We start from the raw sequence: 25,929 nt of genomic DNA on the forward strand, positions 1-25,929 counted from the left end.
ATAATTTTATTTTAGTAATATTTTTTTTCACTTTTCGGACCCCTGAAATGCATTTGAATGACGTTGAATTCTGACATTAGAGTGCTTTTTAGTTGGGTGACAGCCCAACTAGCGAACACCCAACGAGCGAATCATCACTGTATCAAAATATATCAACCAATAGCGAAAAATATTATCGAAAAAAAAATTCATGAAATAAACGGTGATAAAGTCTAAATTTCAAAGATATATCTGCATTTATGGCATCTCTGGCGATCGCACGCACACTAAAGTAAAAAAACAAAGATCAGCTGTCAGTAGCTGTTGTTGTCATTGCGTGTTTTCGTCAGCTCGAACTGTCAGTTTCGTGACATTTTTCAACTCGTTGTCGCGGAGTGTGGCATTTTATAGAAAACACATTTTTTGCGTACCTCAATCGCTATTCGCTATTTAGCTAACTGGCATTTTATCTGCAGATACCGTGAGTTTTCTGTGCGTGGCACTTTTGGGCATTGTCTTGAAAAACTTTTATACTAGTTCGGGTCGTCGCGTTGTGAAGTATATCGCGTGGTCGCAAGAGTTCCGAAATACCGTCCGGGTTTGGTTCGGTTGTGAATCAATTTTGTCAGGTTTTCTCACTAAGCTTCCGGTTTTTCAAGCTGAGTTCTTCAAGAAGCACTTGTTATCGTTTCCATTACCATTGGAAGTGGTCCACACTCGATAGACCGAGGAAATCGAACAACCGACAATGGGTAAAGCGAAGAAAGGCAAAAAGGATTCCTCCGCCGTGGTTGCCGGTGTCGGCGATGATGGGTAAGTTTATTTCTCTGAAGGATTTTGAAGTTTTGGGAGGTTATGAAGTTATTTTTGACTACGATTGTGCAATTTTTTTACCACTTGCAGCTCCGATATCGAGGTGAAGCAAACCGATTTGACCGAGACGGAAGTTGAAAACCGAAAAAATGATAAGAAGAAAAAGGATAAAAAGGCAAAGAAAAATGATGATCAAGAAGATGCTGATGACGGGATAGAGTTGGTAACCGAAGAAGTTAAAAAGCTGACGGTTGAGAATAAGAAAAAAGGCAAAAAAGTTGATAAACCCGTAGAAATTGATGAGGATGGTGCTGTCGATGATGAATTCGATGAAGATGCTGTCAAAAAGACGAAAACAAAGAAGAAAAACAAAGTCGCCGGAGCAAGTGGTCCTGTAGGATTTTCTCTACTGATGGCAGAGGATGATGACGACAATGAAGAGCAACAGGATAAACAAGATAATGATGACGGAGAAGATGAAGCCCCCAAGAAGGGTAAAGCTAAAGGGAACAAGAAGCAACAGGTAAACTACAATGCATTGCTATTATTGTGATACTTGTGTTTTTATAAAATTTATAAAAAATGAACATACTTCATAATATTCAACAACAAACAACAAAAAGGACTTGTGCTTTGCTTGCTGATCACGGCAGGAATGGCCTCGTCGGGATTGTATCGACTTTGTGGATGATTACACTGAATGTTGGCTTATCTCAGATGCAATTAATGTCTTTTGACTGACAGTTGCAAATAAATTGATACCGACAACGCTTTGTCGATGAATTACTTGATTTTTGACGAATATTGGATCAAATGTGAAGAAGTTTATATCTGTGATGAAAACCAGTTCGTTTTGTTTGCTTATCTGGTTTAATTGTTTTATAATAATTATCTTGTAGATAAATCGTCTTTCCCAAACCTTTGTAGGGGTAAGAGGTGGGACCATCATCATCAACAACAAAGTTGGAAAGTAAAGATATCAACAATTGATTATTCTATAGCAAGCTAGCACGGTTAAAAGAACAATATCGCACGCTTAGCCTTGGGGCTAATAGCGGTCTCGATAAACTAGATTAGTTGAGAGAATTCGTTATCGATATTGTTTTTGGCACATTTTGTATGTGTAGGATAAGTATAACGATACACCTTGCCCCAGTGAGTCGAGAAAATTTCCAGCTCGAAAAGATCCTCGATTCGATCGGGAATCGAACCCGATATCACAACCGTGTGGGAGAGCTAGCCGACCGACATCGCTAACCACAGAGCCACGGGGACCACGGTTATGTAAACTATTATAACAATCGAATAGCATTTTGTTAGTTTTATGCCCAACATAGTAGCATTCATCGTCCAGATTCTATTATTCGTTATTTTGCTAGTAAAGTACATCAAAGTTTTTGCAGAAAATATAAAATTTGAAATAAATGAAATTTGGAACCAATTAAGCTATTTGTATGCTTTCAGGTCAAGGAAGACAATGATGATGTTTCGCAGAAGGCTGGCAAAAAGAGCAAGAAAGGCAAGAAAAAGAAGGGTGGAGATAGCGATGATGAGGATATAGAGAAGATGCTGGCAGAATTGGAAATGGAATACACTGGAGTGAAACCAGCTGATTCGGTGGAACCGACTGCGGGTACAGCAGATAAGAAAGAACCGGAGAAAGAGAAGAAAAAAGATAAGAAAGAGAAAAAAAAGAAGCAAGAAACTCCGGAGGTTGAAGTCGAAGAAAAACCTGACGGGGAGATTCACATTAAAACTGCAGCTGAAAAACGCAAAGATAAGAAAGAACGCCAGAAAAAAGAAGGTCAGATTGCCAAACAGCAAGAAGCAGAAGCCGTGAATAAAGAATCAAAGGAATCAACTCCTATTCCTGCGAACCAAGCAGAAGAAACAGCTCAAGGAGAGGGTAAAAAGAAGAAGAAGAAGGGTAAAAAGGAAGAGGGTGAAAAGAGTCTGGAAGTAGAAGAGGATAAACCTGCTACCAAAGCAAAGGTAGAAGATGGAAAACCAACCGACTCTGCTACTGGGAAGGAAGCCGAAAAGAAGAAGAAAGGACCCAACAAAGCCGCTTTAGCATTGATGCAGGAAAAGCTGAAGGCAATTCGAGAAGAAGAAGAAAGATTAAAACGTGAGGAGGAAGAAAAAATTAGGCTAGCTGAAGAAGCTGAGCGCTATCATCAAGAGCAATTGCGTTTGGAGCAGGAAAAGAAAGAGCGTAAGAAGCAAAAGGAGAAAGAACGCAAAGAGCGATTGAAAGCAGAGGGAAAACTTCTGACTGCTAAACAGAAACAGGATCGAATGAGAGCGCAAGCTATGTTGGAAGCATTAAAGGCACAAGGGGTGGAAATACCAGAGGCAGGGGTTGAGAAAAAGGTTCGGTTAGGTACTAGAATCCGTCCGAAAAAGAAGGACGATGCTAACAAGGAAGGTGATTCTAAAGAACAGAGCCCCACGGCAGAAGAGGAGCAAAGAATTGAAAGTGAAAAGATTGAAGCCGAAAAAGTTAAAGTTGATGAAGTAAAGGATTCATGGGATGCTTCGGATAGTGAGGAAGAAGAGGAGCAGCCAGAAAATGACCACAAAGGTGGATCGGCCAAGACCACTGGTAGAACTAGTAAGAAGTCGGAACAGCTGGAATCCGATGAAGAAGATGACGAGAGTGATAGCGAAGAGGATGATTCGGGAGAAGATGGAACGGATAATGAGAGTGATTCTGAAGAAGATTCAAGACCTGAGGCTGAGAGGATGCGACAACGCGCTTTAGAACGGATCGCCAAGAGAACACAAGACGCAGAAAAGAAACGAACATTGGATAATTTGCGTGCAGCTGTAGTATGTGTTCTTGGACATGTCGATACCGGTAAAACTAAAATTCTCGATAAACTTCGACGTACGAATGTTCAGGATGCAGAAGCTGGAGGTATAACACAGCAAATTGGAGCTACCAATGTTCCTATTGAAAACATTAAAGAGCAAACTAAGTTCGTCAAAGGATATGGTGATACAAACTTTAAATTACCCGGACTTCTTATCATCGATACGCCTGGCCACGAATCCTTTAGTAATCTTCGTAGTCGTGGCTCCTCTCTATGTGATATTGCTATTCTGGTGGTGGATATTATGCATGGCTTAGAACCACAAACTATAGAATCTATCAATTTGTTGAAATCCAAACGAACCCCATTTGTGGTTGCTTTAAATAAAATAGATCGTCTGTACGATTGGAGTACCATGAATCGCAAGGACGTTCGCGATATTATTAAAGCTCAGGCACCTAACACCCAACTAGAATTTCAACAGCGCACAAAAGATGTCATTGTCCAATTTGCCGAACAGAGTTTGAATGCAGCCCTGTATTATGAAAACCCAGACCCTAACACCTACATTTCTTTGGTACCAACCAGTGCAATTACTGGTGAAGGTATGGGAAATCTCTTATTCCTAATCGTACAGTTCTGTCAGAAACAGCTCGCCAAACGTCTCATGTTTAGCGAAGATCTCCAAGCGACCGTGCTCGAAGTAAAGGCCATCTCAGGCTTGGGAACCACCATCGATGCAATTTTGATAAATGGCAAGCTGCGTGAAGGCGATACTATGATTCTAGCCGGTACGGAAGGTCCAATCGTTACGCAAATAAAAGCTCTTCTGATGCCTCAGCCAATGAAGGAGCTGCGGGTAAAGAATGCCTACGTAGAGCACAAGGAGGTGTGGGCTGCCCAAGGTGTGAAGATTGCCGCCAAAGAACTGGAGAAGGCGATCGCTGGTCTTAATTTGCAGATTGCGCAGAAAGCAGATGAAGTTGAAATATTTAAGTATGTTTATGAGATATTGGTTTTCAAAGTGGATGAATTTATTTTTCTGTTTCTCTCTTCATACAGAGATATTGTTGCACGTGATTTGAAATCTGTTCTCAGCAGTATTAAATTGAGTGAACGTGGAGTTTATGTACAAGCATCCACACTCGGATCACTGGAAGCGCTGCTCGAGTTTTTAAGGACCTCTAAAATTCCGGTAAGGTTTTTGATTTTTGTGTTTTGCTATCATGTTAGTACCCGTGGTGTGATGTTTGTTGTTGTGATTATGTTAGCTTGTTTCAACTTCGTTTAGTTTTTACATAGAAAACGAGAGTGACTTTTAAATGTTGAGAGTTTTAAGGTTGAAGATCAAAGTTACCTAAAAATCCAAATCAAGTACACGGAATAGGTTTTTACTGGTGTATCTATGACGACATAAGATATGTATGGTGAGATAATGAGCAAACGATTTTATTCTGGAATATTACTTTTACGAAATTAGTTCTAGAACTCGGGAAAAATTTCAGCAAATAACAAAAATTTATAAAAATATTCAATTATTTCTCAATTTAGCAGCCGTTTTTGCTTGAAAACACGTAAACACAGGTTTTGTTCTAGAGCTCAAACTAGAAAGAATGAAAGCTTATAGCTTAATAACAATTCCTGTGGGTTTTAGTGCTTCTACCTAGCAAAGATAAATTTTCCAGAGACTTAAATGAGTTTTTGTGTAAGCCAACCGAGAAGCGACGAACCCGGCGAGCAACTACTCTGCGGCCTTTTGACGCATTTCTAACCAAACTATGGGCACAAAAATCCACAGAAATGGTTATTAAGCTATAATCCTTTTAGGGTAACTATTTGAAGCTTTACAGCAACATTTTTTTTCGCTTTTGTCGACCAGTGTAATACTCGTCGTTTTTTTTCCTTTTTTGATGATTATGACAATTGTGGGACCTGCATCCCAGCAAACTGAGGTCATGATTTTAATGGTGGTTTTTGTTAGATTGTTTTTACGTATCGTGTGTAAAATGACTAACTTAAGCTGCGTCCATGGTGATGAATCAATGTAAAAAATGCGGTTCAGTCATTGCGAAACGTTTACAGAAGCACTGTCAGCATTCACCGATACCTCTCAAACATATACTTGATAGGTACTTCTAACTTGTGCTTTCTATAGTTGGTTTGGTACTTTTGATTTTTTTTTTTTCAAGCAGTTAACGCCATGAATGAGCCATGTATTCTAGAGCATTTCTAGAGAACTTTCAATTAATAAAAATTTTGAAATTTATTGAGGAATGTTGCTAAAGAAGACGAAGTAACGACTGCGACTGAAAACTAGAAACATGGTATTGAAAGTCGCATCGATAATCGAGTTACAATGAAATAATCAAAGATGAACTTTGTCATTGCAATAGCTTTGCTGAGCAGAAGCAAAATTCGGTCTTCTGGTGAATAAATTGTGAACACGAAGAGCGAGATCGCAGAACACCAATTACAAACTGAAGTTCTATGAGAACTTGGGCAGCTCACGTAGAGCTATGAAGATAAAACTTCCCACGAGTTAGTTGTAGGTAGTCGAGCCCTGAAAGCGGTATATGACGGCAACATGGTTAAGAATACGCGCAGAAAATAATTGGCTCCACGCCAGAGGTCTCCTAAAAGTTGAGGCAAGCGATTGACAATGAAAAAATTGTAGCTGCTGGCGTCGATAAATCATCGAACTGAAGCCTCCCGCGAGATACTCTCATTGTAATGACATTTTTAGTTGCAGTCAGGTGGTGTGGTTTCGTGCTTGCTGTCTATTATCGACATGAGAATGTTATCAAAGAAACCGGGTTAGTCACGAAAATAATGGTCGCAGTGGTCAAAATCTTACGAAAAACAAACCTCCTTAATGCGTAGAGGTACAATACATGAGAGATGTTAAAAGGAAACCACGACGGACGGTAATAACCTTGGTGGTACTCTTGCTCGACACCAGCGGAGATATACAAACACCCAGGACATCGTACTTTCTCTGGTGTTCTAAGGACGCTAAAGTCGAACCGAATTCACCACATTCTCAGGCTAGCTATTAATCAATAGTTATACTCGTGAAAAATCACCTTGCCGTTGATATCTTTGGACGGAAAATGTTTTGTACCATCTGCGGTAGAATATTAACGGGATATGGCTCGTGAAAAAGGTGCTGATTGGAAAAACATTTATCTTACCTTCTAAAAACCAGACAGTAAAATGGGCAGAGAACATGAAGAAAGAATAGTTCTTGTTAGCGATTAATTGCAAGCTATCTGATAAACATGTGTTCATGGTACATAATACATAGTACAATATATAAAATGATTCAACGGTATAACGAAGACTCCTTGCATCGTTAGGTAAATTCGTTTTACTTTGCGATCAACGTATGTTTGCTGGCGTAGATAAAACGTTTTGCCAAAAATCCTCTCTCTCTCTCTCTCTCTCTCGTCAAAATTTGAGTGAATGTCCGCTTATATTCTACGTACTGGCGCAGTCCTCGATGCAGGTGGAGTGTATGTAAAGCTTTCAACCCCTGGCTGGATATTGTAGCTATATGCTCTTAATTCCGAAAGCAACTCAAACAGTAGCCAGCTGGGACAAATAAAATGTTTATCTAACATTTTAATCCGCTCGGCGGCGATGGCTGAAGTAGGAATAGGACAAAAACAGGCAAGAAAAGAAAACTCTACGTCCGGCCAAATTGTGGCTCATTTAAATCGGCTTAGACGCATTCCTGTTTTTATCGCTTCGTCCGAGTATCGTCCAAGGTTTAAACGGCGCAAGTTTCCTCGGTGAGGACATACGTGCCTTTTTATTGTCTTATTCAGCCGCCATATGCATAGACAATCTGTGATGATCACTTACGAGATTGATCGTCCACTGGCAGGTATTATAAAAAAAAAACCTAAATTAATCCACCTAGCGGTCAGACCAAGCCTTTTTCATTCAAATTTATTGTTTGTAAAAATAGATTTACATGAACGCTTCAATCCAATAAATGTGTATTCACTTTTTTGATTTTAAAATAATGATGTAATAATAGAAGTATAAAATATGAAATTTGACGTAATGTAAATGCTCAAGAAATAGCGAAATAAAAGAAATGACTCTTAATTTCCGGGAACCGGGAACCGGGAACATTCAAATGGTACGATACCACATTTAAATTATATTGTGGCCACATATATTGATCAAAGCAGGTATAGTTTTAAATAGCCTTTGAATTACTTTTCTTTTCATAAATTTTGAACCACATATCAAATTGTTATGAAGTTTGTTATTTGTAAGTTTGAGAGATGACTCGTTCGTATGACACTAGTTATGTTCAAATAAGTCGTGTAATCTTTGAGATAATAGAATTTTGTTGTTTTATTAACAATTTAATACATAACGGATGCTTAAGTTCGATTATAATCAAATGAAATGGGAACGTATAGGGCAGCCGAACTTTGAAACCACGTGTTAAATCATAATTCATCAGTCAACCCTTAACTAGCCCGTTCATCTGATAATACTATTGATCAAATCGGTTGTGTAGTTACTGAGATAATGAAGTTTCGTGATTTTCACATTTCGGTACTTTACAGACGAAGTTACAGTTCGATTACAGTAAAATTCAATAGGGTGTTATGAGTCAGCTAGACCTTTCATTTGACACTAATTTCGTGAAAATCGGTTCAGCCATCTCTGAGAAAAGTGATGAGTGAGTTTTTGTATTCTTCTGAATATGTTTCTTTTCATAGCTAGATTTCACATTTTTAAACATTACAGGCAAAGTAATAGTCCGATTGCAAAAAAATCAATAGGGTCTTATGGGGTAACTAGACCTTTCATATGACACTGATTTTGTGGAAATCGGTCCAGCCATCTCTAAGAAACATGAGTGAAATTAAACAGTCTTCAGAAGACGTTTCTTTTCATAACTTATGAACCACATGTTCAATCTATATAAAATTCAAAAGTTAGGGGTTTTAAGATAGCCCGTTCATTTGATACCAATTTTATTGAAATCGGTTGTGTGGTTTCTGAGATATTGATGTTTCGTGATTTTTAAATTTTGATGCATAACCTCTAAACTAAAAATTCGATTACAATGAAATTTAATAGGGTCTTATGGGGCAACTAGAACTTTCATTCGCATATAATTTCATTAAAATCGGTCCAGCCATATCTGAGAAAAGTGAGTGAAAATAAAAATCTGCACACACACACACACACACACACACACACACACACACACACACACACACACACACACACACATACAGAAAATGCTCAGCTCGTCGAACTGAGTCGAGTGATATATGCCATTCGGCCCTTTGGAGCACTTTCATATCTTCGGTTTTGCAAGTGATTGCTATACCTTTCTAGGAGAAAGGCAAAAAGTACGAATTCAAGAGTGCCCGATTTGCGCAAAAAAAAATGAAGAAGACAGATCAGATCATGTTTCATACGTTCGGTACGGTGAGCTTTTACACCCTACTGCAGTGGACACCTATCGAATGACAATAATGGTGTGCCGGATAAGTATAATCCGGTTACTGTGTTACCATGCGGCCGGTCTGTTTTATTCTCTGTATCTAGCTTGTCTCAGCATTGGTTTCGAATTTGATGGACGACTTCGGTTACTGTAGGTATTTCGGACATTTGACGCGTTGTTTTTGATTACTAGTCAAGTGTCGCTGTGTAGAGTCTGTTTTATTTCTGTCATGTTTGAAATTTATTTGTTCAATTTTTCAGTTTTATTTTCTCGCAAAAACCTAGCGAACCTATACATTAGAGAAATGACAAGACACTCACCGTTAAGGCAACTGTCAACATCAAAACGGATAACGGCAATGCAAAATTATACAGCTCACCAGTTTTGATGTTGACAGTTGCCTTAACGGTGAGTGTCTTGTCATTTCTCTAATGTATAGGTTCCCTACAAAAACCGAAGGTTTTGATAATCAAATTTGTTTTTAGTTTCATAGTTAGTCACAAGCATATGTGCCACTTTAGGTACATTCTCTTTTTTAACTTACAGTTCATACTGTAAAAGTATTTCCAGCGGGTGGACAAACTTTTCAGACTTAACAATAATTTTTTAAAAAGGCATAAGCTTTTCGGTTTTTTTCAATGCATTGTAGTTTAGAAACCTTTGGTTACAGAGTTGAAGGGAACCAACGATGTTTTACAAAAAAAAAAAATATATACAGCGTGGAAAAAGCATTTAGGTAGCACAGTAATGTTCTCTAACTTAACTATTCTTTTAATTATTCAAATGATATTTCATATCAGATATAAATAGATTTTAAAAATTAAAATGCTCTTATTCTCAAGGTAAGTTAAACATTCATCAAACTGTAAGTTTGATTTGTTGTACGTTTTTGTGGACTGCTAACATTATATCAGAAGGTAAGATAGATTAAACAATAATAATATTGAATACTCAGACGTCAATATGTTGTGTTGCGGAGATCCCTGACCATAGATAGTTTAAAATAAATATGAAGTTATAGCCAATAAGTTAAATTTTCAACACGGTTCTGTCAACGACAAATAGGGCGATTGGAACAATGGTTGGATTAAAAGTTGATCAAATCATTCCAGTTTTATCAAAAACAATAGCGTTTTTGGGATCAAAACGTTCTAGTAAGACAACAACCAGTTATTAGTTGCAATCCTTATTTTACACTACGATATTACTGTTCTTTACTGAAAGGAGCTTTCGATTATTATCGCTATCCTCGTGCTACCACCCCAAACAGCGGCAAATGTAAACAATTTGTAAGTTCTGGTAAATTAAATCACATGAAACGGTCGTGCTTTAACACTTTCCTACTTTGATTGGTCGTTTCTTTAACATTACGTCCATATCCACCCATTTCCAATTCACACATCACGTCCGAACTTTTTGGAACCCAAAAAGGTTCAATTCTGAACGGAACTTTCCGACATGCGCGATCTGTTGGCCGGCTTTGTCTTTAAACACATAGGCAAACATTTCAAACAGCTAATTGGATTAACTGGAAGACAGACACGATCAATTTACACATTTACCTGAATTTGTTGCGGCGAGTACTAATTTGAATAGTTTGTTCAATTATCGTTATTAGTATTTTCCGGCGCCTCGGATGCGTTACCTTTTTTGTGCACTTTAGGCAATAGCAATGAATGAGTATTTATTTATTTACCTATTCGTCAGACCACGGAGTTATACGTTAGTATTTAGGATTGCCACCGTCCTAGTACAATGTTCTGGCAGTCCCTAGATTTAATGAAACCTCGGCTGCTTTAGTTTATCAGTATCGGTCTTTGTGGTCAACCTCATACCTCTGTCATACATGCATCGTGGGCGTTTGTATGAGAGAGATTCCATAACTCCGATTGATTTGGTTTATGAAATCGTACTATTTCCCTATTTTCGTGATTTTTCAAGATGTTTTATGATAGATTCAATAGATTCAATGATCATTAATGGATAAATAACGTTGTGCTCAAATTTCATATGTTCTTTCGAAATTTGAATATATGTTGTGCACCTCTCCGTTTCGTCTTTAACAAATTGGTTTCAAGAACCATTTCACATCCTTACGACATACCCAGCCCGACGCAACCTGCCAATCTTAGCGTTGTTGACTAAAGTTCGTGGTTCATTCACCTTCTTCACGTTCCGTTTTTCATCTGCATTCCACCGAACATGGTACGCAATACTTTCCGCTCGAAGACCACAAGGGCGCGCTGGTCTTCTATAAGCTTAGTCCAAGTCTCATTGCCTTAGAAGACTATCAGTCTGATCAGTGTCCTGCAGACGGTTATTAGTCCGATGTACGTATCCACTATCTTCCCTAATGTTCCAAGACATAATGTCGATCTCGTCGGCTAAACTAAACAGTTGAACTGGCTTTTGGAATATTGTGCCACTTATATTAATCGCCGCTTTCCTAATCACTCTCCCCAGGGCAATATCAAACATCAGACACGAGAGACCATCACCTTGCCTTAAACCTCGGAGGCACCCCGATACTCTAATCATACACATCACTCAATCCGTCGTCGCTTTGACCAATCGCGTTATTTGTTTGAAAATCCGTAGTCGTGCATAATTTGCCGGTCCTCTTGTGTCTCGATCGATTGTGTCGTATGCCGATTTAAAACTGATGAACAAATAAAGTGTAGACTCGTTGTATACGCGGAATTTTTGTATAACCTGCCGAACCGCGAATATCTGATCCGTGGTGGAGCAGATACCAATGAATCCCGCCTGATAATGCCCCACGAACTGCTTCGCGATTGGTGATAGTCGACGGCAGAGTATTTGGGAGGATACTTTGCAGAAGGCATTCACCAGAGTGATCACCCGGTAATTGTAGCATTCCAGCTTGTCGTTTACAAGACACAATATCTTCCCTCCACTTCTCTAGTACTCGTCCTACCTCCCAGATCTTGACAATGATCCAGTGCACTGCTCTAGCCAGTGGAGAAGTTGGTCCACGAAAAAAGGTCTTTACAAACCCTGCTATTGAATCCACAGCACTGTTGGTTAATGTGGTAGCGAGCATCACAAAAACCACAGCGGACCGGTTCGAGATCATTAACTTCGAGTTTGCACTCGCCGCATAATTTCTTTTCCATGCTTGATAAACGCCTTTGGATAGGCAAGGAAGAACACTTCCTGCTTGCTCTGCTACATGATTCCAAAGAATAACAATGGAAATGCCAGCACACAGTCCGATCCACTTGAGTATTGAAAAGGGCAAATTAGCACAAAAAATAACTGTACTTCACTCTTCCAGTGTTCACTGTTAGCCCAATATTAGTTTCAAAGCACAGAAGTAACTCAAGAGCACGGGTTCACGATGAATTAACGGAATTTAATCACAGGTAGTAAAACTAAATATACAATAGCACAAACAGAGTTGTCAGATCATGCACCAAGATCAGCTGCCATGCACCAAAATCTGCCGTTCAGATGCTCAGCGAAGTACTTCCACCTTCCACCTTTCGATCACAGCAGTGCTACCTATGGCGGGTCGGATGCTCCTCCAGCCATCTTCAAGAGTAGCTGCGCCAAGCTGCTCTTCCGTGGGTAACGCTACCTCCAGCTACTGTGCGTATTTCTGTGCAATCTCAGCGTCCCGCAGTCGCTCAATATTTGGTCGTGGCTTTGCATCTCAAAACTGAAAAATGCTGCCGCATGCCACACGTGCTTGCTCTTAGAATGCTATCGAATTTATCTCAGCAGAGCACACCGCGGCGTACTTCTGTGTATCCTCACTAGAGTGATTCACCACTCTTGTTTCGCTCAGCTGTGGTGCAGCAAGTGTGTTAGATTTTTTCTACGAGCAGCGGAAACACAGCGAAAAAAAAAGAAAAAAGTATAGTGGAAAAAATTGCTACACGCGCGCTCATGCTAGGCAAGAAGTAAACGGTGAATATTCACTCTGCTCTTCCCACATATTAGGAGAATACAAGGCCTGCATGTCCCCAATGACGACCTTTATGTCCCGTCGCAGGTTGCTATCGTAGACCTGCTCCAGCTACGCGTAAAACGCGTCCTCGTCGCCGAGTCTCCGTTGACGTTCTAGTGCTGTAGATGAAGAAGCGACCTTTTATCCTCAACTTGCACATTCTCACGTTGATTGGCTGCCATCCCATTGTTGGCGCAACTTGCGCAGTACTATGAAGCCGGTTCTTAGGTCGATGGGGGTGTCACAACTCTGGTAGAAAGTAGCTGTCCGGTGCCCGCTTTTCCATACCTTCTGTCCTATCTAACAAAGTTCCTGTAGCGCTACGACTTCGAAGTTGCGTAGGTTCCGGAAAGCGGAGCGATTTGTATTTCCATGTTCCAAGTAGTTCTTATTTCGTTGCATAGGTCCATGCCGATTGTTCCGATCCGTATTATTTCTTACGTTGTTTGTAACATATTGTTCTCCGGGACGACTGTTTAGGCCTTCCTCAACCTCTGTCTCACCGGGGGACCATGGTGTCAGCTCTGTTTAAAATCCCACACTGACACTAGGACGTTGGTCAGCCGTTTCTAACATGGAAATAAGACGCTCGGGTTGGCGAAGCATTCCGTCTACCGCCGAAGTATGGTTTACGCGCCAATGATCGCGTCGCATCTTCTCACTTAGCTATTGTCGGATGACTACATTGCCCGGGCAACTCCAACCACTGTGCACCCTTATTATAAAAAAATGCACCATAAGATCATTCGATACGTTATGAAGTCCTGGAGCTCTGGTCAAAAGTTCAAAATCGTCGAGCAGTACAATCATGGGTAAGACCTTTTTAAGGCCGTAAAATACAAAATGACGAAAAACACATTGTAAAGCATGATTTTATGTAGCCATTTCATGAAATAATTTTTAAAATCTATGTTATGAACATCCCAAGTATTATGTTTCATGACTTTTACGATTCTCAGTGGTCCAATAACGCAAAAAGTGGAACTTGATTCCATAGCGCCTTTCACCTTCATCCTAGCTAAACAGTGTCTTCGGAACAATTGTTTGTATGAATGACCTGCATAATCGCAAATTGTTAAAAACTATGAAAAGTCTACTATACAAAAAACAAAAAAAAACTCTTTTGTGTTGAAAGATAGAGGAACGGTTTATGTAGGAAAGTTGTAGAAGATTCGAAAATATGAACTTTCTTCAGCAAATGAAATTCGGTAAAAAGTTATAATATAAATTATATCGAACTTACTTAAAATTCAGTTTTTCGTACTTAACTTTTGTTAGTGGCATTTTACATGAAAGTGTTGTTCGGGGGAATTGTTAGGGCACACAAAAATCGCATTTTTGCCGAGGACCATACATCTCTAGGATTTTTCCTTACAAAGTTATATCAGATTTTAGCTTATTTTTTCGATAACTTCAAGAACATATAGGGTAAAAAAAGTAAGCTAAAATATGCTATAACTTTGTAAGGAAAAGACCTGGAGACGTGTGGTCTTCAAATAAACGTGTGTTTTGTATGCCCAAATGCTTCTTTAGAACTACGTTTTCTTGTATAATGTAACTAACAATTGTTAGGTACAAAAAACTAACTTTCAAGTAACTTTTATAATAAGTACTCTGTAGCTCTGTGCCCAATAAAGATAGAAATTTTGTTTGTTCAGCAAAGTTTTATATTTTTGCACGTTTGCACGTTATATTCGTTAACAAAGTTTCATATTTTTGAATCTTCTACAACTTTTCTGAATGAACCATTCTTCTATCTCTTGACACAAAAAAGTTAGTTTTTTTATTTTTAGTATTGTAAACTTTTTATATTTTTTGACAATTTGTGATCATGCGGGTCATTGATACAAACAATTATTCCGAAGACAGCATTAAGCTAGTATGAAGGTAAAAGGCACTATGGAATTAAGTTCCACTTTTTGCCTTACTGGACCACTGTGGATTGGTGGAAAGATTTCTTCGAGAATCTCACAGTACATAGTGGTCTAAACTCTGATTTTGAGGAGGGATGTTCCACGCAATTATTCTATTTTGTCGTGTCCATCGTACAGATAGAAGATCGCAGTAAGGAAGCCATCGGGAATATTGAAAATTAAAAAAAGTGTTTTTGATCTACTGTTAGGAGGATCGGTCGTAAACCCGAAATCGTTAAAATTAAGGCCTTGTTCTATGAAGCAAACTTGCATTGAGTACATAAAATCAATTTTTAGCGGGGGCCTAGCATAGTTGGTAACGTCTCCGCCAACCACGCTCAACGACTGTGTTCGAATCCTAACGCTGACATAGGTGTCGATGGTTGTGGGGTGGCGTGATTCACTTACAACCAACCCAACTGGTCTAGATTCAATTCTAGCCGGCACCGGGAGATATTCTGAGGCGAAAAATCTCTGAGATCACGCCTTCCTTCGCATCAAGAAGTAAAGCCGTTGGCGCCGGTCCGTTAATCAACGGGTCGTAAGTTAGGGTCCTGGGTGGAGTCGCCTCCCTGGGCGTCGGTGATGGGCAAAACAGCAGTGGCGGAACTAGACCGACGGAAAATAAGCGGAAATCAAAAATTAAAATCAATTTTTCACAGTGAAATCTAAAACGATCACGATTTTTCGAGTTTAGACTACTGGCACTTTGTGGTTTTCAAATAAATCCTTCCACCAATTGCGAATGTCATGAAATATAATACTTGGAATGCCTAGAAAATATTTTGGATGTTATTTCATGAAATGATGGTTGAAACTGCTGCTTTACAATGTGTATTTCGTCATTATTATATCATTTTTTGTATTTTACGACCTCCAAAAGGGTCTTACTCAGATTTAGGACGTCATAACGAATCGAATGGTGTACTCAGATCTTTTGGTGTATTTATTTTTTATGGACATGACTTTTGGCTACCAGAATATTCTTGGATGTCGACGTAGAGTTCTTTGAGTTCGTTGTTTGTAACGAGAATACAGGAACCGATTGATGTTAATGTCAAATGTCTTAGAAATGCAAAAAACGTCGGATTCGGTGTTACACAAAAAATAAAAAAAAAATGACATTTTAGGACTTTTTAAGCCCAGAAGGAATTTTTTTCCAGATAACACCAGATCTCAACGTTTCATGCAGTTCTGAGACACTTTGCAGCAGAATATTTTTTTCGATATCGACAATTTAATGAACTTCCCGTGTTTTTCTCCATTAGTCCAAAAAGTGAAACTTTAACCACTTTGAGTTACCACTTTCGATAAGACGAAACTTCTGACGAAATTCGAAGGACAATTTTTCCCTTATCTCCATTCCTTTTTATCCATTGCTCAAGAATTTCTATGTTCCAGAAAGTCGATTTAGAAAAAAATAAAACCAGATCTCGACGTTTCACGCATGCATGCATAAAAAACCGACACCGAAGAATCACTGAAGTTATTGATGAAAAAAGGTGAAACTTTGACCGCTTTGAGACACGTGTTCCCAACCTCCGATTGAGCTTAAATTTTTCATAAGAATTTTTTTCGAGGAGATTTATTTTTGAGTTCTACCGCTAACCGAAATTCCCAAAATCGTTTTTCATTGTCATTCTAGTATCTACTACTCAAAATTCAGATCTCATTTTTTGCGGATCTCAGTGAAAATTAAAAAAAAAACATAAATTCACCAAATAATTGCACACGGTATAAATCCCACGTGTTGATTTAACAAGCAGTATATATAAGACTTATTTTCAAAGAGCACATTGAGGGTATGCAAGCAAAGTGCGTCAAATATACGAGATGTTTATATCCTCTCATTAACAGGAATTCTAAACTTTGTTTAAAGAATAAACTTTTTATTTACAAACAAATTTTTAGACCAGCAATGCTCTATGCCGTACTGATCTGGTCAATTTGTTGTTTAACAAGGAAGAAAATGCTTCAAAGGATTCAGAATAAAATTCTGAAAATGATTTCGAAACGTCCTCCTTGGTTTCATGGGGTGCCATGGCCTAGGAGAGATGAGCGAGAGCGGGGAGCTGTTAACAGATTTTGTGGCAAAAGCAACATGGATGGTGAATCGCTCTTCCCCCATCGACCAGCACATGAGGTCATGTGGGTTTCCCGCGATGTCAGAACAGAAAACCAAATTGACCACATCTGCATCAACCGGAAGTGGAGGAGGAGCCTTCTTGATGTACGCAACAAACGCAGCGCCGATGTTACATCCGATCACCACCTTTTCATCGTTGAGGTACGCCTGCGCGTCGTACGTGTTTAGCGTCGAGAAGAGAAAGTCGAATGTCGCTACGACGTACGCCGGCTGGAGAACCCTGAGGTGAAAAGGGCTTTTGTGCAACAACTTGGCCACAGATCTGCCAACTGGTGGAACTGTTGAAGAGCAATGGACCGGCATCAAGAACGCCTTTATCACGACGAGTGATGAGACCCTTGGCAAAATGCGCAGCGGCCGGAGGAAATGGATTCCGGATGAAACCTGGAGGATGATCGATGAGCAGAGAGAGACCAAGGCCGGCATTGAGCGAGCGTGAACCAGAGCGGCTAAGACAACTGCCCGTCAGCGATACGCCGAACTGGAGAAGGGTGTTAAACGTTTTTGTAGGCGGGACAAACGAGCCTGGGCCAACTCCTTAGCTGAAGAGGGAGAGACCGCTGCCGCTAATGGTGACCTCCGTTTGTTGTATGACATTTCTCGACGCCTTAGTGGAGCCAGGATGAATGCCAGAATACCGCTCAAAAACAGAGATGGTCAGCTACTAACCGATCGTACTGACCAGCTTAAACTATGGAGTGAGCACTTTGAGCAACTCTTCCGAGTCTCAAATGTCACTGACCAAGGAAGGCAGCAGCAAGTGGTATCCCAGAGTCGTCGCATAACCCGCGTAAACTCCGAGGCACTATCACTAACTGAGATCGAAGCGGCAATCACGAGCATGAAATCTAACAAAGCGCCAGGGATAGACTGCATCTCAGCTGAGACGCTTAAGGCTGACCCAACCTTGACCGCCAACATGTTGCATCGGTTATTTGGCGAGATCTGGAGAACCGCGACCTTTCCGGTAGACAGGATGCGGGGCATCTTAGTAAAAGTCCCTAAAAAGGAGACTTGACAGAATGTGAAAACTGGCGTGGCATCACGTTGCTGTGTATAACTCTAAAAGTCCCCTGTAGGGTGATTCTTAATCGAATCCAAGAGAAAATCGTCGCTATCCTTCGACGGCAGCAAGCTGGATTCCGTGCCGGTCGATCCTGTGTGGACCATATCACAATGCTCCGTATTATACTTGAAAAATCGTCTGACCGACTCAACCATGAAAACATCTGGGACGCACTCAGGCTTAGAGGAGTCCCAGAAAAGCTTGGCCATCTCATCGAGGCTCAGTACGAGGCGATCTCGTGCAAGGTGTTGCACAACGGCGTCTTGTCCGACCCTGTAAGGGTCGCAGCTGGAGTGAGACAGCGCTGCATACTATCACCGCTGCTGTTTCTCATCGTAATGGACGAGATCCTGGGTAAAGCTATTGACAGGAGACCAATCGAGGGTTACCTCGTAACCCTTTAACAATGGAGCAGCTAAATGACCTTGACCTGGCCGACGACATTGTCTTGCTCGCCCAACGCTGAACCAATATGCAGAGCTAGCTTGACGACCTCTCCGAAAGCTCTAAGGCAGCTGATCTCACAATCAACTTCGCGAAGACTAAGTCGATGGAAGTCAACACTGCTGCCTCTCCTCCTCCTGCCATACAGTAGCTGGAGAACAAGTTGAGCAGGTGAAAACGTTTCAATATCTTGGTAGCCAGACAACGCCTGATGGTGGTACCAAGTGTGATATAGCCGCAAGGATCAGGAAGGCCAGAGGAGCCTTTGCGGGTCTTCGGATTTTTTGGCGCTCAAGCCAGATTACTCTAAATACAAAAACCCGAATTTTTAACTTAAACGTTGAATCCGTATTGCTATACGCATGCGAAATGTGGTGCGTCTCGGCGGAGACAGCGCAGAAACATCATTCGCGCATGGTGGCCGCACAACTGGATTTCCAACGAGGAACTCCACCGGCGGTGCCACCAACGGTCGATTGTAACAGAAATCCTGGAGCGTAAGTGGAGGTGGATCGGACACACCTTGAGAAGAGGAGTGAACAAGATCTGCAGAGAGGCGCTCGACTGGTATCCGCAAGGACAGCGCAGAAGAGGCAGATCCAGAGGCTCTTGGTGACACAGTTTGGCCAATGAAATCCAGACTCTTGACGAAAACCTCTCCTGACAACAGATGAAGGTCATGGCGGGTAACTGTCAGCAGTGGACTAACTTCATCCCTATGCTTCACCACACCGGCGGACACGGTCCATTAAGTAAGTAAGTAAGTCCTTGAAAGAAGAAGCTGTAGAAGCTACGATATGCTCTCTTTATAGCCAATAAGTTAGGGTTAAATCCTTACGAATGATAAGTCCTAATCGCGAAAGTAAACAAATCCTAATAATTAAAATTACAATTTTTCTAACAGTGTTGAGAAGTCACCATTTGTGATTGGCCACACAAACTCTTTATCTTCTATCTATTAAATAAAAATAAGTTGGTGTCTGTATAACGGCGTTCCACTCCAAATAGAATCAACGGATTTGAATGATTCTTTTTGTGTTTGTTTTGTCTTCATCTTCGACGAGTTAAGCCAAAAAAATAACAATAATCAACTGATAAGGTTAGAAAAAAATTGAAATATATTTCCGGTTATTTCCCGCCTTTTACTCCAAGAACAACATCATTAGATTACTATGATTGTAGGCTATGACCGGTAGACAAGTTGTTGCAGCGTCGTTATTGAGGCGTCGTAGTTTAGTACACAAGCACCTGTTATTGATTCACGTATTAGGTGATATTCGTTTTCGCTGCCTACTACACCTTTTCGATGCAAAAGCGCTATAGCTTGGTAGCAGCAAACTCGAACTGCATGTGAGTACTCTCAACGTGGCTTTGATTTTATTCAAGGGCATATACTTGATAGTGTGAATTAAATTTCCGGCTTATTTGAGCAAAGTTGCATATAATCGTTTTATTTATCTGATAAATGAAAAGAAAGAACAAGAATAACACTACATGTGCGATAATTTAATCTACCATTGCTCGGATCTAATCAATCTGTTCAATTTTCTCTAAAATGCACACTGACTTAGGTCATTGACATTTGCTCATGCTGCAATGATTCTGTTAGCTGGTAAAAGAAACGTGTAGATTTTGCTTCTCAAAAAACATTGATTTCTGTTCATGTTTCGTTAAATAGGTAGCGGTTTTCAACCGGGGGGGGGGGGGGGGATTTTGACCGTTGCAGGGGGAGGGAATTGCGAGTGAAAAAATTTCACATGTAATGCGCTTTTGTGATTGACGGTGGTGTGACATTTTTTTTTCAGTGTCCAATGAATTAGCTCGCAAAAAAACCCATGCAGCAGTTTTATGCGCATTATTTTGCTCTATAAGCATTCATACGTCAAATGTGCTTGTTGACGATAAATCGTGACACACACCTTCACAAAAGATGCTGAATTGTATGCCCTGTGTATTGGGGTTCTCCTTCTCCTGCTTGAAACCTGTTAAAAATTAAAGTTTAAAAAGCCTTATATTTTTGATTTACCACAGCCTTCTTTCATGGTGCCGATAGGGGGGGAAAGCTTGTGTGAATTATCAAAAGGGGGTGCATGAACTAAAGAAGGTTGAAAACCACTGTACTATTGCATTCCTACAAATCTCTGGATTTACAATTAATTGTTGAATGTTGAATTGAAAACTATAATGTTGCGAAGTGTCAATTGCACTGTGCTTAGGCAGCAGATCTGCCTCAAAAAGCAGATGAAATATTAATGTCATTGAAGCGAAAATTTCGAAGCTCCGTGTACCTACCAATTTACCATTTAATTTCAATCGTCTGTATGTACCTTCGCGCTCCGCAGTTGGGTGATATTCGATAATGCCCAAAGCCCTGATAACTGGTGGCATTAAACCTAAAACATGCATATTCTCGCAGAAACAGCTTTATGTCACATGGTCACGTTAAAAACAATTGGTATCATGTATGTTTGAAAAAAAAAAAAAGATACCCGAAAAATGGTTGGCCATTAGGTTTTGCGAGAATTTTTGTTCAGGACAAAACCATATTGTCCCTATGCCATGGCAATAACGAAAATCAACTGGAAAAGTTATAAAACGTTAAAAACCAACCCTTGATATTTCCCGCCCTTCTGAGATTCTGAGAGGTTTTCTGTGAGTTTTAGCGAGTAACGATTTTTTGTTGCCTTTGATCGGAAAAATTCGAAACAAGTTTTCATCACCTTGGCGTACTTAAACGATAGCCTTCATTTTTTAAAAATATTTTATGGAATAGTTCTATGCGATTTTCGTATTGGTTTCTGTTGATGCCACTTAAATTCAACGTCGGTTTCTGTTAGTTTGTGCTGTGACTGTTTTTCAAGAAAGAAGAAGACACTGTCGGTACGTAATTAACATAATAGATTAAAAATAATAATGTGTCTTTGCAAGAATTCTGAGGAGTATTCATACTGGTTTCAGTTGATTTCGATTAATTTTCTTCCACGTGTAGTGGGAATGCTTCCTAACGAAGATGCCGCTAAGGGTATTTTATAAAAGGATTGTTCCCTAATATACATGATCAAACTGATTCTTGCATATCTTCCAGTTGACTTTGACAAATTTATGCTGTGGTCGAAGTGTTTTTTGTTCAGATGAAGTTGTTGTAAGTGGAATGTTCAAATATTTAACATGCCGTTGAATTGAAATCAAATTCGTTGTTTTTGTTCCAGTTTTGCGAGTTAAGACACGAGTAGTAGCAGGTCAATAAAAGTGTCAGGCTCCGCAACACTGAAGATAGGATATCAAAAAGTTAGGAAATATACGAGTCCCGAAGGAAAGTTGATCGGTTAAGAACAAGATGAGCTCGAAATGCACAACGTTCGACACCCCATATATCTCAAAATCGTCAGTTACACACTTAGTTTCCATAGTCTTGAACGAAAGAAAAATAAAGTATAATAACTTAAACACTCAATTGAGAGAAAAATGCTAATCAAATATTTTCAAATACTACTACTTTATAGATTCAAGGTCAAATTTACCACCGAACAGATGCATTGCTGCCACTACCCGATGGCAAATGTCCTTGAAGCGACAATTCTGACAGTAAACAACAAAGAAGAAGTCGTAATAATCTCGCGTATCTCGATTACTCCTACCGATTTGCCGTTAAATTTTAAACGTCTGCAATTTCCCGTGCGTCGCGCATTCGCGATGACTATTGATAAAACCCAAGGACAGTCACTGAAAATTTGTGGCATAAACTCCGAGTATTCATGCTTCTCACATGGACAGCTCTATGTCGCATATTCACGTGACCCTGACCTCGACATTGTGGAATATATAGAATTTAAGGGCTAGGACCGCCTTGACCACTTTCACATGTTTCGTATATTCCGAATTTTAAGCTTGAATTATTTAGAATTCTGAAGTTTTTTATAAAATCTGTTCCAGTGAGATTGGCCAGGCAGAAGGGTATTACTATATTTGCATTCAGCCAAGCTTTTGAATAATTGAAAAAATAATGTAATAATTTCCTTCAGAATATTCAAAAGAATGACTGTTTATTTTCAAAAATGTATTGAAATGATTTGATTATGGTTGAAAGGTGCTTCATAATGTTCAATGAAATAAAAACGTAGAATTTTACGAGCGCAGGATTGAAAAAAAAAAACTAAAAACAAATCAGAGCCGAAACATATCGTAGGTTTGTTTTTTAGCAGCAGTTAGATATTTCAGTTTTTGCAATACAACAGTCAATAAAACTCAAGGCGGCGGTACGAAGTTTGCCGGGTCAGCAGCATGACGCAACCCAAAGGGACAGTCCTCACTCCTCAGTAACAGTTTTCGTACTTTTCATTGCGAACTGGTTACCAAAATGTCTGCTAAGATTCCTCAATCCAGCTTAAAAATTCTGTCCCCCAGTTTATTGCATAGACTTAGCTCTTCTATAAATTTACCAGGTTATCATCTGTTTATAGCCTTTGAGGCACCGTACGATTCAGTAAAGCACAACGAGTTGTTGCAAAAAAAACTAAAACGAGGCTCCGAAACAAAACTGATTAAGTTGATTCACGGGCTTGATAGTTTTACATCAAGCGTCAATGTAGCGGGCCAAATGTCAATTTCGTTCGTCACGTTAGACGGGATCTCGATTCCGCTGTTCAACGTTGGATCGCGTGATTAAAACAACCTTGAAATGTATATATAGCACGGTCAATACTTGATCTGTTCTCATAAAAAATGCAAAATAAAAAATTGGGATTGAAAAAAAAATTGAACCAGAGACTGTTTTCAAAGTACCTACCATACACATTTGTACTCAGATTTAGCTTGCTAGAGACTAGTAGTGGTTTTGATCACTCCATTAAAAGCACCTTTCTTCTTTTAATATCAAACGTGCCAGACATCTCGTCTCGTCAATGGCCAGCAAGCTAAGTCTGATGATGATGAGAAAAAATGAAGCAACAAAAAATGTAATCGACGTATAACACCGACTCGTGTGGTGTGGATTTATTTTTTTAGCGAATAATGTGTAATGACATATGACGGCATGTTTTCGAGAACGCTCATCTTGAGTGGCTCTTCACAACGCGATTGGACGTTCGGATGTAGGTGTTGTCCTGTCGTGGGCAGAATAATTGATCAAGCGAATATAATATTATTTCATTCATTTTTCTTTCTGCTGGGTAGTTAAAAAACATCTACGTACATAGTTCGACTCAACAACCCTCAGGCTTTTAATAATGTCGAGAGTGTTTTGATTGAAGTGTCCAGCTGTCCCTACAATACAATACAAATGCGAGCAGCGTAAATTCTTACTAATCTATCATTCAACTTTTAAATCAAATTCGATAGTTAAACCCAGTCGTCTATGCAGAATGGAAACCGATTCGATTTGGAATTCATTGGACGAAAGTGGTTCGTTTGCTCTATACCTCTACCCTTATAGTGTGATTCAAAATTTAACTTGAATATTTTTCTTGGTTATTCAAAAAAAATTTGGATCAATGATTCAAAGTGCCGTTTTTCATATCAGTTAAGATTGATTATATCTGTAGAGATATGATAAAGTATCGTGAATCACGCTAATGTTCATACATGTATATATTTTGCGCCGTCAGCGATCGCGTCGGTTCGTTCGCATTCTTATTTTACATTCTACCAGTGATGCGGGGACCGCGTTGTGTGTGGGTGGCATCATTTCCGGTGCTAACTCTCAGGGTCACTTCGTAAATAACATTTTTTTCTGTTTCATTATTATACCGCGCGCTCGAATGCGGTGGCGGTGATGCTGCTGGCTGGTTGGTTGGCTTTGCTCGTGAATGAATGAGTGGAGGCGGTTTGTCTGTAATCTAGACACGGTCCATCCACTGTAGATCAGCGTTGTCTCAACGCGGTGAATGCAGGAAAAACTCGCACCTGTCTTCTAGGGAAGAGAAATTTATGTTTTACGATTTGACAGGAATCAAATATACCACAGAATAGAGTGGAGACATCGGAAATTGACGGTAGAAACAAAAATATATGTAGTAATGCAACGTGTAGCATATATTAAGTTACTATCAATATATGCATGCACGTTTTCATGCAGCAGTTACCTACAATTCGAGTTCTAAAACTACGCTTATTCAAATTTATGTTTGCTACCCCCAAATAATTTATAAATTATGTAATTTATTTTTTTTTACCTCAAATACCAAAATCAAAAGACGGATTCACAAAGCGCAGAATGTTTTGGGGGTTTAGGGTATGATATGGAGAATTGGGTTGTTTGGCTATACACGGTTTTCTGATTTTTATATTTCTGGTAAAGTGTAATTCACTGAGCAAAACGTGATTCAAAAAATATCGTTGTCCTTAGATTTTTAAATGAAGAATAAAAATTGCTTAAAGTCTGTTCAATGACAACAGATAACAGCTCTCTGCTGTATTATTGGAAATTGTACTCGATGTATCCAATTCAACGATGTTATCTCTAATGAACAAACTCGGAACAGCAGTCCGTATGAACTCACACTTGCCATTTGTGGACTAAAAAAATATGGGCAGAAGTGACGAGAATTAATTCAGCAGAGGTGATAATCTGGAGATGGAGATAAGCTTGCACAACCGACGACTTTTGTTGTAATCGTGGAGAATCTTGAAAATTAATCTATTAGTAAGTTGTTTACACAATGCGAGATGTATTATTCAAAGTTAGTTAGAAATTCAATTGAGGAATACTGAGTGACGAATAGGACGAAATTTGTCCACTAGCTGGTGTAACGTGACCTAGTCCTCGACAACATGGTTTAGAGTAGTATCGTTCGACCAACTTCACATAATAATCGTTGAAGTCTAATAAGCAAACCACAGTCATGATTTTTTTCAATTTACTGTTTGGAAGGTACCAATCAATATCACAGATGAAAAAAAAAACCGTATGTTCTGGGATTAAACATCAATCTCAAACTCTGCTTCTGTGAGTCAGCAATAAAACATCAAAAAATTCTCCAGCCAAATCTAAGCCTTCGTTTTTTTGCCGATCGTGCATGTCATTTCCGAGGGGAAAACAATTTTGCTTAATATGAAACACACGAGTTTTGTAGGGATCAGAAACACGAAACATTCTTCAGATTCCATCAGTCTGTAGAGAAACGCAGCTCGCAATAATAACCTAACCGGCGAAAATGTTGATGTTTTCTTCCCCCCCATGTTCCTTAGTTCCAGCCTAGGCTGCTACTGCAACAAACTGGAAGTAGCAGGGCACATACTTACGCGCGGCAGCACCGTCGTAGAAGATGGACACGAGTTTCGATCTGCATGTCGTGCATTCCGG

The 25,929-nt window shown here is 39.6% G+C and overlaps 1 protein-coding gene across 1 annotated transcript in view; it reads left to right on the plus strand.

Moving 5' to 3' along the window:
- Positions 1-337: 337 nt before the first annotated feature.
- Positions 338-25,929, plus strand: part of LOC129721540 (eukaryotic translation initiation factor 5B) — a 175,362-nt gene continuing 149,770 nt past the window's right edge. The window contains exons 1-4 of the mRNA XM_055674238.1: positions 338-792; positions 883-1,315; positions 2,257-4,604; positions 4,671-4,803. Coding sequence (XP_055530213.1) covers positions 728-792; positions 883-1,315; positions 2,257-4,604; positions 4,671-4,803 — 2,979 coding nt within the window. The 5' untranslated portion in view covers positions 338-727. The remainder of the gene's footprint in view (positions 793-882; positions 1,316-2,256; positions 4,605-4,670; positions 4,804-25,929) is intronic.

This window comes from Wyeomyia smithii, chromosome 2 (assembly GCF_029784165.1).
Source record: "Wyeomyia smithii strain HCP4-BCI-WySm-NY-G18 chromosome 2, ASM2978416v1, whole genome shotgun sequence".
Lineage (NCBI taxonomy): Eukaryota > Metazoa > Arthropoda > Insecta > Diptera > Culicidae > Wyeomyia > Wyeomyia smithii.